Genomic DNA, 15,138 nt, shown 5'->3' with positions numbered 1-15,138 from the left:
ACTAATTCAGCTTCATCTTCCTCTATGAAGGTGCTTCATGCCTACCTGTAGCATTGGTTGAGATTGTATGAGGAATCATGGACTTAGCTTTCAACATAACCTTTTTAGGTTACACTAAATTGTATTGTAAAATAAATTCCATTAAAGGCTATGAGTATGCTTGAGCTGTCATATTTTATGACACAAATGCTGAGACATGTGTTTACATAAGAAATAGGAGCTGGAGTAGGCCATTTGGAGTAGGCATAGTGGTTAGCACTGTTGCCTCACAGCGCCAGGGACCCGGGTTCGAATCCGGCCTCGGGCGACTGTGGAGTTTGCACATTCTCCCCGTGTTTGCGTGGGTTTTCTCCGGGTGCTCCGGTTTCCTCCCACAGTCCAAAGATGTGCAGGTTAGGTTGATTGGCTATGATAAATTGACCCTTAGTGTTAGGGGGATTAAATACATGGGGTTACGGGGATAGGGTGGGATATGTGTTGGTGTAGGGGTTACGGGGATCGGGTGGGATATGTGTCGGTGCAGGCTCGATGGGCCGAAATGGCCTCTATCTGCACTGGGGTTTCTGTGATTCTGTGATTTGGCCCTTCGAGCCTGCTCTGCCATTCAATAAGATCATGGCTGATCTTCTACTTCATCTCCACTTTCCTGCACTATCCCATATCCCTTGATTCCCTTAATATTCAAAAATCTATCGATCTCTGTCTTGAATATACTCAATGACCGAGCCTCCACAGCCCTCGGGTAGAGAATTCCAAAGATTCATCACCCTCTGAGTGAAGAAATTTCTCCTCATCTCAGTCCTAAATGGCCGACCCCTTATTCTGAGACTGTGACCCCTGGTTCTAGACTCCCCAGCCAGGGGAAACATCCTCCCTGCATCCACCCACAATTGTCTAGAAGGTGAGTTCCTGATGCCAGCTATGCTGCTTTGCCAGACATTTCTTCACAGGGGCTACAGAAAGCTGTCCCTTTAGGCTTCCTGGCGGATATCTATGAAACATTTTTAGTGGAAGCAAGTTTATGTAATCTTGGCCAACTAAGATACATGGCAGAGGGAAAATAAGATAAAATTACAAAATGATTTCTGTAAGCAGAGAGATGTAATTTTGTTATGTGCTAACAAAGACTGGAATAAGAAATGGACATTTAATCAATCAGGCCCTCTCCATTTAGAATCAGACTACCCTCTTCCACCCCCTCCCCAGTTAACCCCTGCTTTAAGAGACGCTAAGTTCCTTCCTCTACCTTGAAAAACATTAAACAGCGCTGTTAGTTTTATAATACTATGAATTGTCTTAAGTTGGTTGCGTCAGCAATAGGCAGAAGAATTAAAAATTAGTTGGCAAGTTATCCTAGTCTATGCTTACGTACTCCCTAATAGACATTACTAACAGATTGGTTGAGGCTCAGCACGGGAGTTAAAGAGGAAGGCATACCTTGAAACCTGCTGAAATGCGAGTTAACATTTAAAGCAGTACAGTTTTCTGTAGAACCAGCAAATCAGGTACTTTTCACGGCTTAGTAGTCTTGTGCTTCTTGGTGGCACTGTTTAATGTCAGAACATCCATTTAAAGCACGACAGTTGAGAGAAATGGGATAAGGAAAATTAAAATGTATTTGTAAGACTAAAATAGCTGTAACACCGATATTTCAGCTTTCTATCAACTGATTGAGCACTACTCAGTCTGAAGTGGCTTATCGCTGAAAGATAAATGAAGGTTTGTAAAACTAGTAGGCAAGAATCTATTTTTTATCAACTGTAGCATAATATTGTAACTTAGCTGCCAAAAGCAGTCATCATTTTCTACCTGTGCTTTTCTCCTTTCTTGAAGGTGTTGACTTTCTCACTGATACATAATTCCACAGCCATTGGGTATTTCTCGTGGTTATTATTCATATGGTATCCAAAAGTGATCCTGTCCCCACTCACATGCAGACTCTGTGAGGGTCACTGTAGAGCAACTGTTTAGGTTGTTTAACAGGAAATTGCAGTATTTGTTTAAATAGTTTGTCTTTTTGCTGTCCCAGTGGTATCTGAAACAAACTATGTACAATGCATTTTGTCAGTCTTGCTTCAGCTGAGGTTAAGAAACTCCACACAGACCGGCGATTGGACCTGGGAGTTTCAGCGCTTACCTGTGAGCCACCAGAACATCTGTTCAGAGCTTTATTTTTGTTCAGCAACTTGATTGAAACAAATTATTCCAATTATTCTCATCCCTGATTGTTTGCATGTTTTTATTGAACTGACTCAGCAAAGCTGGTAAATTTATCCACAACAATAATCCAACGGGCATAGCAAACAATTAAGAGGAATTCACGCTCTGGTAATTTTATTATCCCATCAGTTTTTCTAGAAAACTTGCCTGGATTTGAAATGACTGACTCGATATTTTGATCTAATTTCCATGACAAAAGGGCTGTGTCCTGTAAATCCTGCAGCGTATAAAAGCAGTGTCCTTGTTTCTCATAGCACAATTGTTAGCAAGGGGACTCCAAAGATGGGAAAAGTAAGTATGACTGAAATGTATCTTTGCCTATTTAATTTTTTTTGTTTAGGTTGTTTAACAGGAAATTGCACAGTGTTTAAATAGGTTGTCTTTTTGATGTCCCAATGGTATCTGAAACAAACTATGTACGCTGCATTTTGTCAGTCCTTAGCTGTGCCATAATCACATCAGAGAGCTGACAGCCTGCTATTTTCTTGTCCCATGACAATATGCAGCTTGTTGGCACTAATAGCAGTGTTTGACAGTCCCAGTACCCTGTCGTAAAGAGCGCGTACTGGGGGAGGACAGGATCGGGTTTGATTGAATGCCCCTCAGGGTCAGATTAGCCTGCTGACACTCACATGAAGAATGACAAGTATGATTAGCAATCTTTGCTTTGATCTCAGGATTCAATGTCCCAAATACTGCGGTAAGGATTGGGCTTGCTAGTTATCATTACATTCTTACTCGGGCATCTGTCTCGCATTGTCTCATTCTTTATAGTTTATAAACTTCTTGTTTAGTTACCAGACAGAAGTGTCATATGTCTTACAATATCGATGTAAGAAATCACACAACACCAGGTTATAGTCCAACAGCTTTATTTGAAATCACAAGCTTTCGGAGCGCTGCTCCTTCGTCAGGTGAAGTGGAGAGATGCATAAAAACACAGCTTATATAGTCAGAGAATAATGTCAGATGTTTACAGGTAATCTTTCTAACTGCCATTTATCACACCTCGGCAGAGAGATAATCACAGCAATCAAATTTGACAGTGATTTCAAATAAAGCTGTTGGACTATAACCTGGTGTGTGATTTCTTACATTTGTCCACCCCAGTCCAACACCGGCATCTCCACACCATGGCTACAATATCGAGCCAGGGCAATCTGACAAGTACCTAAACCAGTTGCTCCAAAAACATGTATTTTTTTTATTTCTGAAACCTGAGGTGTATACAGCAGTTCTTGCTCGCACTCACCAGTGCGAATCAGGCTTACAAACTTTGAAACCCCCAATCTGTTCCCCCCACCCCCCCCCCCGTTCACTCCCGTGTAGTCAAGCATAAGTGAGTGCCTGAAGGGAAGGAGGAAAAATAAAGATGGAAATTGGAGAAAAAGGAAAAACGGAGAAGCACCTCTCCGTTCCCATACGGGCTAGGTATATATTTTCTCTGTTGAAAGCTTTGACAAGCCATTATATGGATTTGACACACACTGTTTTGAGATAGAATTTTGTCTTTCGAATGACAGGTGCCTTCTGTTGCCTAGGCCCTAAGCTCTGGAATTCCCTGCCTAAACCTCCACCTGCTACCTCTCCTCCTTTAAGACACTCCTTAAAACCTACCTCTTTGACCAAGCTTTTGGTCACCTGCCCTAATTTCTCCTTATGTGGCTTGGTGTCAAATGTTTTGTCTTATAACACTCCTGTACAGCGCCTTGGGACGTTTTACTACATTAAAGGTGCTATATAAATACATGTTGTTGTTGTTGTTGTCTGTCCTCTCAGGTGGATGTAAAAGATTCCATGGCACTATTTTGAAGAAGAGCAGTGGAGTTCTCCCCAGTGTCCTGGCTAATATTTATCCCCCAACCATGATCACTAAAACAGGCAATCTGGTCATTACCACATTGCTGTTTGTGGGATCTTGCTGTGCGCAACTTGGCTGCTGCATTTCCTACATTACAACAGTGACTACACTTCAAAAGTACTTCATTGACTGTAAAGTACTTTTGAACATCCTGAGGTCATGAAAGGTGTTCTATATATGCAAGTCTTCCTTTTCTTTCAGAAGAAAGTGACCTGGGGTTTCACATACATAGATTTTTGAAAGTGGCAGGACAAATTGAGAAGGCTGTTAAAAAAGCATATGGGATCCTTGGCTTTATAATAGAGACATAGAGTATAAAAGCAAGGAAGTGATGGTAAACCTTTATAAATCACTGGATAGACCTCAGCTCGAGCACTGTGTCCAATTCTGGGCACCACACTTTAGAAAGAATGTCAAGGCCTTGGAGGGGGTGCAGAGGAGATTTACCAGAATGGTACCAGGAATGAAGGAATTCAGTTATGTGGAGAGTAGAGAAGCTGGTATTATTTTCCTTAAGAGTTTTTTTTTACACAGCAAGTTGTAATGGAGAGGGTGGATGTGGAAGTGTGGTTCATGTGTATATGGAATTTCAAAAGGCCTTTGATAAAGTACCACATAATAGATTTGTTAGCAAAATTGAAGCCCATGGGATTAAAGAGGCAGTGGCTGCGTGGATACAAAATTGGCTAAGGGACAGAAAGCAGAGAGTAGTGGTGAACGGTTGTTTTTCAGACTGGTGGGAAGTGTGCAGTGGTGTCCCCAGGGGTCGGTGTTGGGAGCACTGCTCTTTTTGATATATATTAATGACCTGGACTTCGGTATACAGGGCATAATTTCAAAGTTTGCAGATGACACGAAACTCAAAATGTAGTAAACAATGAGGAGGATATTAACAAACTTTAGGAGGACATAGACAAATTGGTGAAATGGGCAGGCACATGACAGATGCAATTTAATGCAGAGAAGTGATTCATTTGGTAGGAAGAATGAGGTGAGGCAATATGAACTAAATGGTACAATTTTAAAGGAGGTGCAGGAACAGAGGGACCTGGGGGTGTACGTACACAAGTTTTTGAAGGTGGCAGGAAAAGTTGAGAAGGCTGTTAAAAAGGCATACAGGATCCCTGGCTATATAGATAGAGGCATAAAGTACAAAAGCAAGGAAGTTATGCTAAACCTATATAAAACATTAGTTCCGCCCCAGCTGGAGTATTGTGGCCAATTCTGGGCACCACACTTTAGTAAGGATGTCAAGGCCTTAGAGAGGGTGCAAACGAGATTTACTGGAATGGTACTGGAGATCAAAGACTTCAGTTATATGGAGAGACTAGAGAAACTGGGGTTGTTCTCCTTAGAACAGAGAAGGTTAAGGGGAGATTTGATAGAGGTGTTCAAAATCTTGAAGAGTTTTTAAAGAGTAAATGAGAAACTGTTTCCCGTGACAGAAGGGTCGGTAACCAGATGACGCAGATTTAAGGTAATTGACAAAAGAACGAGAGGTGACATGAGGAAAAATATTTTTATGCAGCGAGTTGTTATGATCTAAAATGCACTTTTCAAAGAGTGGTGGAAGCAGATTCAATAATAACTTTCAAAAGGGAATTGGATAAATGCCTGAAAAGGAAAAAGCTGCAGGGCTATGGGAAAAGAGCAGGGAAGTGGGACTAATTGGATAGCTCTTTCAAAGAGCTGTAACAGGCACCATGGGCTGAATGGCCTCCTGTGCTGTATCATTCTATGATTCTATGCTGTGGAATGCATTGCCTGAAAGTGTAGTGGAAGTGGATTCAGTAGTAATTTTCAAAAGGGAAGTGGATATTATACTTAAAAAGGAACAATTTGCAGGGCCACGGGGAACGAGCAGGGGAGTGGGACTAATTGGATAGTTTTTTCAAAGAGCCGGCACAATGGGCCAAATGGCCTCCTTCTGTGCTGTATCATTGATTATATCTATCATATATATAAAGCGGCTCTTCTGTCTGTCTGTCCCGATGTCTGTTCTCTATACGTTTGAAAGTTACAGAGCGTACCGACGCGCGCGTCACCTCAAAAGAAAGCTTGCAATTCCGGACCGGTCATAGGCATATTTACGTTTCGGCCGGACAAAAACCGCGCCCACGGTATCCGAAAAACGTTCAGCCATCCGCTCATTAGCATCTCATTAGCGACCGTGTGACGTCGAGGTCGACCAATCGGACGGCGGGTTCCTTCCTACAGTTGAGTGTCGAGTGACTCGACGATTGACCAATCCTACGCTTCGGTGACCTGACCGGTCGACCAATCGGTGCGTGTGTGGGCGGGCCTTATCCTTCTGAACCGAGGTGCGTGGCCGCCATCTTGATTTTTCACGATTTTTTCCCCACACTTTCAATGTGTTAGGGAAGTAAGGTAAATATTTGAATTATGTGTTAGGGAATTAATTAAAAATTTATTTGAGTTTTATATTGTGTTTAGCAACCCCCCCCCCCCTCCTCACCCTCGCGCAGGGGGGACTCGGGGCCTGAAGCTCAAAAAATTTCTCTCTCTCTCTTTCTTCCCTCTCTCTCTCTCCTTCTCCTCTTCCCTCTCTCTCCTTCGCCTCTTCCCTCTCTCCTCTTCCCTCTCTCTCCTTCTCCTCTTCCCTGTCTCTCTCTACTTCCCCCTCTCAGGTTTCACGGTGTCGGGGCCGTAGCGCGGGCGGGCCGCCCGAAATTTCCCGCTCGCTAACGGCCGCCAGGCCGCCTCGCGCCGCCCGCACTGACCGCGCATGCGCCGCCCGCACTGACCGCGCATGCGCCGCCCGCACTGACCGCGCATGCGCCGCCCGCGAGAGCCCGCTCCCAGCACCGGCCGCCGCTCAGCATTCCCGCTATCGCAACGGCACCGGACCTCAGGCGCTAGGCAGGGGGAGGGGCCGGACAGAGGGGAGTGGGGGAGGGGAGGGGAGGGGTGGGGGTGGGTGAGGGGAGGGAGGGAGAGGAGGGGAGGGAGGGATAGGACAGGGAGAGGACATGACAGGGAGAGGGGGGACACACGGGCAGGGAGACCAAGCGCCCCAAAATTGCCCTCGTAACGCGGGGCTCCCCAGCTAGTGATTCTCTTATCTATCATCCTTGTTGCTCTCACGGTGCTACAACTGCAGCGAGATGTGAAGCACATTTGTGGCATTGTCTCAGGTTCATTACTGTAAAGTAACTAAGCCTTTAACAAACTTACTCAGTAACACGGTAAAGATTTTGGAAGTCAAATATTTTTATATTTAGTCACTGTATGTTGGGAGAAATTATAAAAGGCTGACCAATATTAATTTTTTGAGAAACTGTTGCTAAACATGGAAATGGAAGAAAAAGATAACTACATTAAATTTCAAAAATGTGTCGAATAACACAAGCTTATGTTTTCCCTTAATATTCAACTGTAGATCACTTTCTACGAAGAGAGGAATTTTCTGGGCCGTCGCTATGAATGTGACAGCGATTGCTCAGATTTTCACACCTCCCTATCCCACTGTAACTCAATCAAAGTTGAGAGTGGGGCCTGGGCAGTGTATGAACGGCCTAACTTTACAGGATACTTGTATGTTCTTACCAAGGGTGAATATCCAGACTATAAGCGCTGGATGGGATTCAATGATCACATTGCTTCATGCCATAGGATCCAACAAGTAAGTTTATTTTCTTTGTATGCTACTTACGAACATTTGAACCTATGCTTGTGGCAGCGGGCTGGTTAAGATCTATATCAAAAACTAGAATATTCTGTTGACTGTGCATAATTAGTGAACAAACAGTGAATGACACAATTATATAATTAAATTGAGCATTACAGGACTGTGATAGCTGTAATATTTGCCTCTTCCTCCATTATAACAGGTTGAAAATAAAATATCAGTAATACACATAACTTTTTAATATTTGTATACTTGATGGAACATCTTTACTTGCAAATAGACTAGATTTTATACCACATAACAACAGAAAATGCTGGAAAAACTCAGCAGGCCAGGCAACATCCGTGGAGAGAAACAGGACTGCCCTGGTAGACCCATCGTTTCAGCCTGTTCTTGCCCCACAGAACTTATCTCTTCCTATCTCGACTCTATCTTTTCTCCCCTTGTCCAGTCTCTTCCCACCTACATCCGCGACTCTTCGAACGCCCTCCACCACTTTAACAGTTTCCTGGCCCCAACCGCTTCCTTTTCACCATGGACATACAATCCCTCTACACCTCCATCCCCCACTCGGATGGCCTGAAGGCACTCCGCTTCTTCCTTGAACAGAGGCCCGACCAGTCCCCATCCACCACTACCCTCCTCCGCCTGGCTGAACTTGTTCTCACATTGAACAACTTCTCCTTTGACTCCACTCATTTCCTCCAAATCAAAGGTGTTGCTATGGGTACCTGCATGGGTCCTAGCTATGCCTGCCTTTTCGTGGGATATGTGGAACACTCTTTGTTCTAGTCCTACTCGGGTCCGCTCCCTCACCTCTTTTTCCAATACATTGATGACTGTATCGGTGCCGTTTCCTGCTCTCGCCCTGAACTAGACAATTTCATTCACTTTGCCTCCAATTTCCAACCTTCCCTCACCTTCACATGGTCCATCTCTGACTCTTCCCTTCCCTTCCTCGACTTCTCCGTCTCCATCTCTGGGGATAGGTTATTGACCAACATTCACTACAAGCCCACTGACTCCCACAGCTACCTGGACTACACTTCCTCCCACCCTGCCTCCTGTAAGGACTCTATTCCATTCTCCCAGTTTCTCCGTCTCCGCCGCATCTGCTCCGACGATGCCACCTTCCACACCAGTGCTTCCATGTCTTCCTTTTTCCTCAACCGAGGATTCCCCTCTACCGTGGTTGATACGGCCCTCGACCATGTCCGTTCTATCTCCCGCACTTCTGCCCTCACCCCTGCCCCTCCCTCCTGGAACCACGATAGGGTTCCCCTTGTCCTCACCTTTCACCCCACCAGCCTCCACATTCAACGGATCATCCTCCGCCATTTCCGCTACCTCCAAAGTGATCCCACCACGAAATGCATCTTCCCCTCCCCTTTCAGCATTCCGTATGGACCGCTTCCTCCGAGACACCCTAGTCCGCTCCTCTATCACCCCTTCCCCTTCGCCTGGCACCTTCCCGTGCAAGCGCAGGAGATGTAACACCTGCCCTTATACCTCCCCCCTTCCCACTGTCCAGGGCCCCAAACACCCCTTCCAGGTGAAACAGCAATTTACTTGTACTTCTTGCAATCTAGTATACTGTATTCGCTGCTCACGATGCGGTCTCCTCTACATTGGGGAGACCAAACGCAGATTGGGTGACTGCTTTGCGGAACACCTCCGTTCAGTCCGTAAGGGTGACCCCGAGCTTCCAGTCGCCTGTCATTTTAATTCACCGCCCCATTCCCACTCGGACCTCACCGTCCACGGCCTCTTGCATTGTTCCACGGAAGCTCAACGTAAACTCGAGGAACAGCACCTCATCTTCCGATTAGGCACTTTACAGCCTTCTGGACTCAATATCGAGTTCAACAATTTCAGATCATAACCTCGGCCCCTATTACATTTTTACTTATATTTTTTATCCACACCTTTGTTTTGGCCTTTCCCCCCCCCCCCTTTCTTTTTTTTTCCTCTCTCCCACATGGCAGCTGTCTCCCATTCTGCCAGCGCATTTCACACCTAATCTAGAGCTGTCTTTTGTCTCCACTAGTCCTATCACCATCTTGTCTCATTTTGAATACCTCTTAATGGGGTTGAAATTCAGTTGGCTGCGCCACCCGTTAGCGCCTTAAGAGGGCGCTAAGTGGGTCGCAAGCCAACTGGCACCCGGGCGCGGCACTGTCCACGCCTCCCGCTAAATTCTACGGGATGCTAGTGATGGCGCTAGCCGTTAGTGCTGCGACGCTACCGATGATGTCATTGGTGTGCGCAGCGCCCCGGCCGCGATATTTGGCAGCGCCCCCTGATTTACCGCCGGACGCTATGTCCGACCGGTTCAGGGCGGCCTACCTGCGGCCGGGAAGGCGCAAATTAAAGGAGGTGCGGGGCGGCCATTTTTGTTGTTGGCCGCCTGCCAGCACCTGCCTGCGCTCCCGTCCCCGGCCTCCTGAACGCCCTCCCCCCCGCGGAGTGCCGGCTGCGTTCCAAGAGCCCGACACTTCTCCTCGGTGCTGAGCTCTTTTGCCTGCACTCGCGATCCTCGGGGGCTGAGCTGGGCCCCAGATCGCGCTGCACAAGGCCCCTCCCCTTTAAGAAGGGGCGGAAAGCCTGCAATACCGCAGCGCGGCGTGCCACAGCGTGTGGCGCTGCGGCACGTTGTGACACGATATTCAGTCGCAGCGCCCCAAGAGGGATGCGGGGCGCCTCCAGTAGCGCCACGCGTCCCTTTGGGGCGCTACCACTCAATTTCCGGCGGGTGGCCGCGAATGCTTCCGGGGCGCTACTTTTAGTGCCCTGGCGAGGCTGGCGCCCCAAACGGGGCTATACTCAATTTCTCCCCCTATGTCTCTTCTCTTTTGTTCTCTCCCAGCCTGTCCTCTTAATCTATTTCATTCCCTGTGCCTCTTTAGTCTTGACAAAGGGTTTTGACCCAAAACGTTGACTCTAATTTCTCTCCACGGATGTTGCCTGGCCTGCTGAGTTTTTCCAGCATTTTCTGTTGTTATTTTAGATTTTATACTATTTCAGCAATTTGAATGAACACTACTTATAGTTCAATAAATAAAAGTTTATTAAAAAAAGTTAAATGGAGGAATAGCATATAATCCAATGTAAAATGTTTCCAGATTTAATCAACTTTTACATATGGGTCTGAGAGCTGATCGAAGCATAAGGAAAATTGGTTTAATCCAGTTTGGAGTCCCCTATTTTTGCATAAAATGTTATAATTAGTAATGTTTTTGGAAATGCAGGCTTGCTCTCCCAACAGCATTGCTGTTCCAGGTGGTGAATCGATAGACTATACAGAGCAGTAAGGAGCAAGATACAATCCCAATCTGTACTGAGCTCATTGATCGGAGTTAGCCAGGGCAGCAGTAGAGGCACTACAGTTCACCTCAGTACTCCTGAATGAGTAAGGAGGAAGTCAACAAGGTTTCTGCTCCCGATTGCTATACAATAATTCCTGCTGGAAATGTGTGGATGTTGGATGAGGACAAGATCAGGCTGTGCTATGATGCCCTCCATGTTTAAATAGCCAGCTGACATACTCTAGGCTCACAAAACAATGGCACTTGGGCGAGCACCATAGGGCCATACTCTAGCCAGGAGTCATTGCCTTGAATAGAGAAGGGGGGGGGGGGGGAATTAGCAGAACAAAATTGAGGCTTTTACTAGTGAATTAATGCCATTGTCTTCAGGAATACATGCTTTGTGTTTTACAGACCGGCACAGGCAATTACAAGATCAGAATCTGCAATAAGGGCGATTATGAAACTCAAACAATAGAGTATACAGACGACTGTCCATCTGTCTTTGAACAATTCCACATTCAAGATATTGACTCCTGCAGTGTCCTGGACGGTGCATGGGTTTTCTATGAACATCCAAATTACCGTGGAAGGCAGTATCTCCTTGAGAAGGGTGTATACCGCAAAGCTGCAGATTGGGGAGCAATCACCTCAACAGTGCAGTCCTTCCAGCGCATCATTGAATAACTAAGCAAGCAGTGTACTTTTTGCAGGTTTCAATTTATCGATTTGACTCTAAAGAACATTTAAATAGCATTAATAAGTGACATTACTATGTCTATCTCAGAGGAAAATTTGCTCAACATGTAGGGGTCGAGTTTTCACTTTGGGCACAATCGGGAAAATGCGCCCAAAATGTGCTTGAAATTGCGCTGGTTAGGTTACTTCAAGTTTCCACTAAACTTTATTTGCATAATCACAAACATAAAATCTTCCATGAACCAGCACAATAGAATTTAATTTTTTTTTGCTTTCCATTAAAAAAATTCCTTGATGTATTTAAGAGTGGTAAACTGGTACAGTTTTATTTATACAGCTGTTTATCAGGGTTTATCACAAAAAATAAGCATTTTTAATAAGGATGTCCAGTTCTCCACCTGTGAGTAACCTGATTTAAAATCACTGAAAATGACTTTAAATATCTATACTGAACTATTTAACAGTTTCATTGGTGTACCCAAGTCAGTTTCTTAGTAAATTAAATATTTTTTGATATGAAGAACTTATAAAACGTGTCTTCTAATACCTGTGTGCCTAAGAAAATGAGCACAATTTGAAGAGCCTTCCCAAACCAGTGCAATCTGCGGAATCTCGCAATTTTGACCTGGGGGCGTGCCCAGTTTTGTGGGCGGGGCCTGATTCGGGCAAATTGAATCATGCACCGGCATAAAAGATCGCGGAAATGACAAGTGTAATGGTTTTGGGTGCAACGCATTTACGTTTAAAATTCCATGATTGCGCTGATATAACTAGCGGAAACAAACGGAAACTCTATCCCCAAGTGTTTGCTCCTTGGAGCATAACTGAACTAAACCAATATACTAACTTGCTTAAAAGTGCATGTCATGATAACTGCTAAAGTGTCTAGTTAAGCAGCATTATAAGGATCAACAGCCTGCATTAGTGATGATGGGTTTTATTGAAATTAAAAGGCAAATTATGGAACTATTATATTGACTCAAATTAAAAAAGTTTTCTTTGAATTAAGTTTTGTGCTTTTTTTTTATTAAGAATGAAATAAATTATCAGGTAATCAAATTTCAATCATCCAAAGAAGTCTGGATGGCAGTGGCAAAGCTTCATACAATGTTTATCTGCCAGTGGAATTCATTATCTGGAACTACGTCACATGTAAATAGAAATTGAAATACAGAGTTAACCATTTCTTCTGAAATAAAAGGATGCGTTAAGCTCTGGCTGTAACTTGCACTCTGGTATCTCTATACAGTCTTACCAAGTCGCCTGTGCTCCCTGTAATCAGAAGGGTCAATTTCATGAGACATTTAGGTTTACTTATGCCTAGCTGCATGAAATTTTGTTTTCCAATTCATTTAATTTAATTTTTGTTTTAAACTTATGATACAAGGAAGCATCCACTACCAGGAATACAAAAGGCTGCAAAGTTTTAGATTAATGAACATATCTTCCGTATGCTTTGACTGAATTTTATCCTGATATATTGGGAGCACCATTATGACAAGGACACAGCAGTTCAAGGAGACCCACCACATTTGCTGGAGTACTAGAAGGGGAAATAAATGCGGACTTGCCAGCGTCACGCATATCCCATGGATAACATTATAAGAGTTAAATTGATCCTCAATTGATCACACACTGTAATTAGAGGCGAGAGTGCTACCACTGAGCCACAGCTGACACTCTGCTACTCAGACAACTAGGTGTCTGGCTAGCTTGCAGATAATCCTCTAATTGAAAAACTCTGGGTTTTTCCACATCCCAACCGTTATCACCAGATACAGGCAAATGGGACTGTGGTTGATTACACCGAGTCTTACACCGCGGCATCAATCCTACAAGGACTCTATGAGAAAAGAATTGGTCCAGGCATAAGGAGAAATCCTTTTTCATTTATTTGTGCCTCTATAAAAATCAGTAGATCCTTCTGAGTTACATTATCCTTGCAGAACTCTAGATATGCTCTAGAAGCCTTTACGAGAAGCAGGCAGCCTCTTGGTACTGCTGATAAATACATTTTCCACATTTATAATCCAGGATATATAAAGGGGGGCCAAGGAAAACATGTCAGTTGAATGGAAACACACACTTAGGAGCTGTGCCAGTATAACACTTGAATATTACATTCCTACTGTTTGGATCTATAGGAAAGGGCAATCTCCAATGGATCGACTGGGCCCTTTCACATATTTGAGCAGTGATAACCTATTCTTTCCAAATTCAATTGGTGTGTTTGCCGGGAGTCAGGTGGGTCTCCTGAACAAAACTGCTCTCCCTTTTGGAAAAACGTGGTGGATTAGTGTCTGAGCAGGACTTAACAAAACAGTAATTTCAGGTACTTCTGGTGAAATCTCACAACATTTCACGTTGATACCCCTCAGGGAAATTAAAATATGTACATCATTGCAGTAATCCCGATGGGTCTGATTTTTTGAAGATAACTCACTCACTCCTACTGTAGGAGGAATTGTATTGGTTCAACATGCCAGTGAGCTGTTCGCCAAACAGGATCATCATCTCCATCAGCTGCAATGCAGTTTTATTAACATCCTGAACAAGTTCAACTGCTTCAACAGATCCCCTATTATGGAGATTTTTTTCAAGTCAACTCTTTCGACTGGTGTACAGAAGTTGTTGTTTTCAAGTGCTCTGTAAATTTAATTACAAGCAACTGCATCAAAACTTGTCTTTTAAAATGTGGTTTTGCTTGTAATATTTTTACATATCAGCAAACATATAATTATTGATCATACATCCAAGAAAATGTCTAAAGGACTATAAATGTAGTATCTTACTGTGATGTGAGACTCTCAATTATATTTGCATCTGGATAACCACAATTGGGCAACATTTTTACATCAATTAGGAATCTACAATTATATTATGGGTATATATACGATGGTAGAGTACAACCTAATATAATTCCCAAAGATAAGAAAGTATTTGGGTTTTAAAAAGTGCCCTTTCCATTATTCGGTGTGTTCAAGTCAGTGATTGTTTATTTTTAAAAGTTGTAGGCATTTGGCTTGAGGAGCACCATAGTTCATTTATGAAATTCTTTAGCTCATATCCATCAGTTCAAGCTACCACATATTACGCCTGTGCCAGTGACCAAGCCTTGAGACTATCAAGGATGTAAAATGTTCATTTCAACTTAGAAAATACTTCAAATATGATAACAAAACACCATCAATGTAAAAGCAGTTCAAAGACTAACTTCTCACTTAAATGACTACACATTTTTTTTGTCATACGCACAGGCCCTACACACACTTTTAACATCAGTGGTGGGTAAAGTTTTAGAAACAATGATCAAAGAAAAAATTAAACGGGCACTTGGAGAGGTTTAAGCTAATTAAGGAGAGCCAACATAGATTTGTAAAAGGCAGATCGTGTTTGATGAATCC

At 43.8% G+C, this 15,138-nt stretch overlaps 1 protein-coding gene across 1 annotated transcript; it reads left to right on the top strand.

The window, feature by feature from the left end:
* Positions 1 to 1,359: 1,359 nt before the first annotated feature.
* Positions 1,360 to 12,732, top strand: LOC147120183 (gamma-crystallin S-like). The gene is made up of 3 exons (XM_085985750.1): positions 1,360 to 2,511; positions 7,482 to 7,724; positions 11,450 to 12,732. The coding sequence occupies exons 1-3, from the start codon at positions 2,410 to 2,412 to the stop codon at positions 11,720 to 11,722; spliced, it is 618 nt and encodes a 205-aa protein (XP_085841876.1). The 5' UTR covers positions 1,360 to 2,409; the 3' UTR covers positions 11,723 to 12,732.
* The last annotated feature ends 2,406 nt before the right edge of the window (positions 12,733 to 15,138 follow it).

The sequence above is a fragment of the Somniosus microcephalus genome, chromosome 4 (genome assembly GCF_052327205.1).
Source record: "Somniosus microcephalus isolate GS21.2 chromosome 4, FLI_Smic_1.0, whole genome shotgun sequence".
In the NCBI taxonomy this organism is placed as follows: Eukaryota; Metazoa; Chordata; class Chondrichthyes; order Squaliformes; family Somniosidae; genus Somniosus; species Somniosus microcephalus.
The sequence above is the reverse complement of the archived record's forward strand: the minus strand, read 5'-3'. Positions and strand labels throughout refer to the sequence as shown.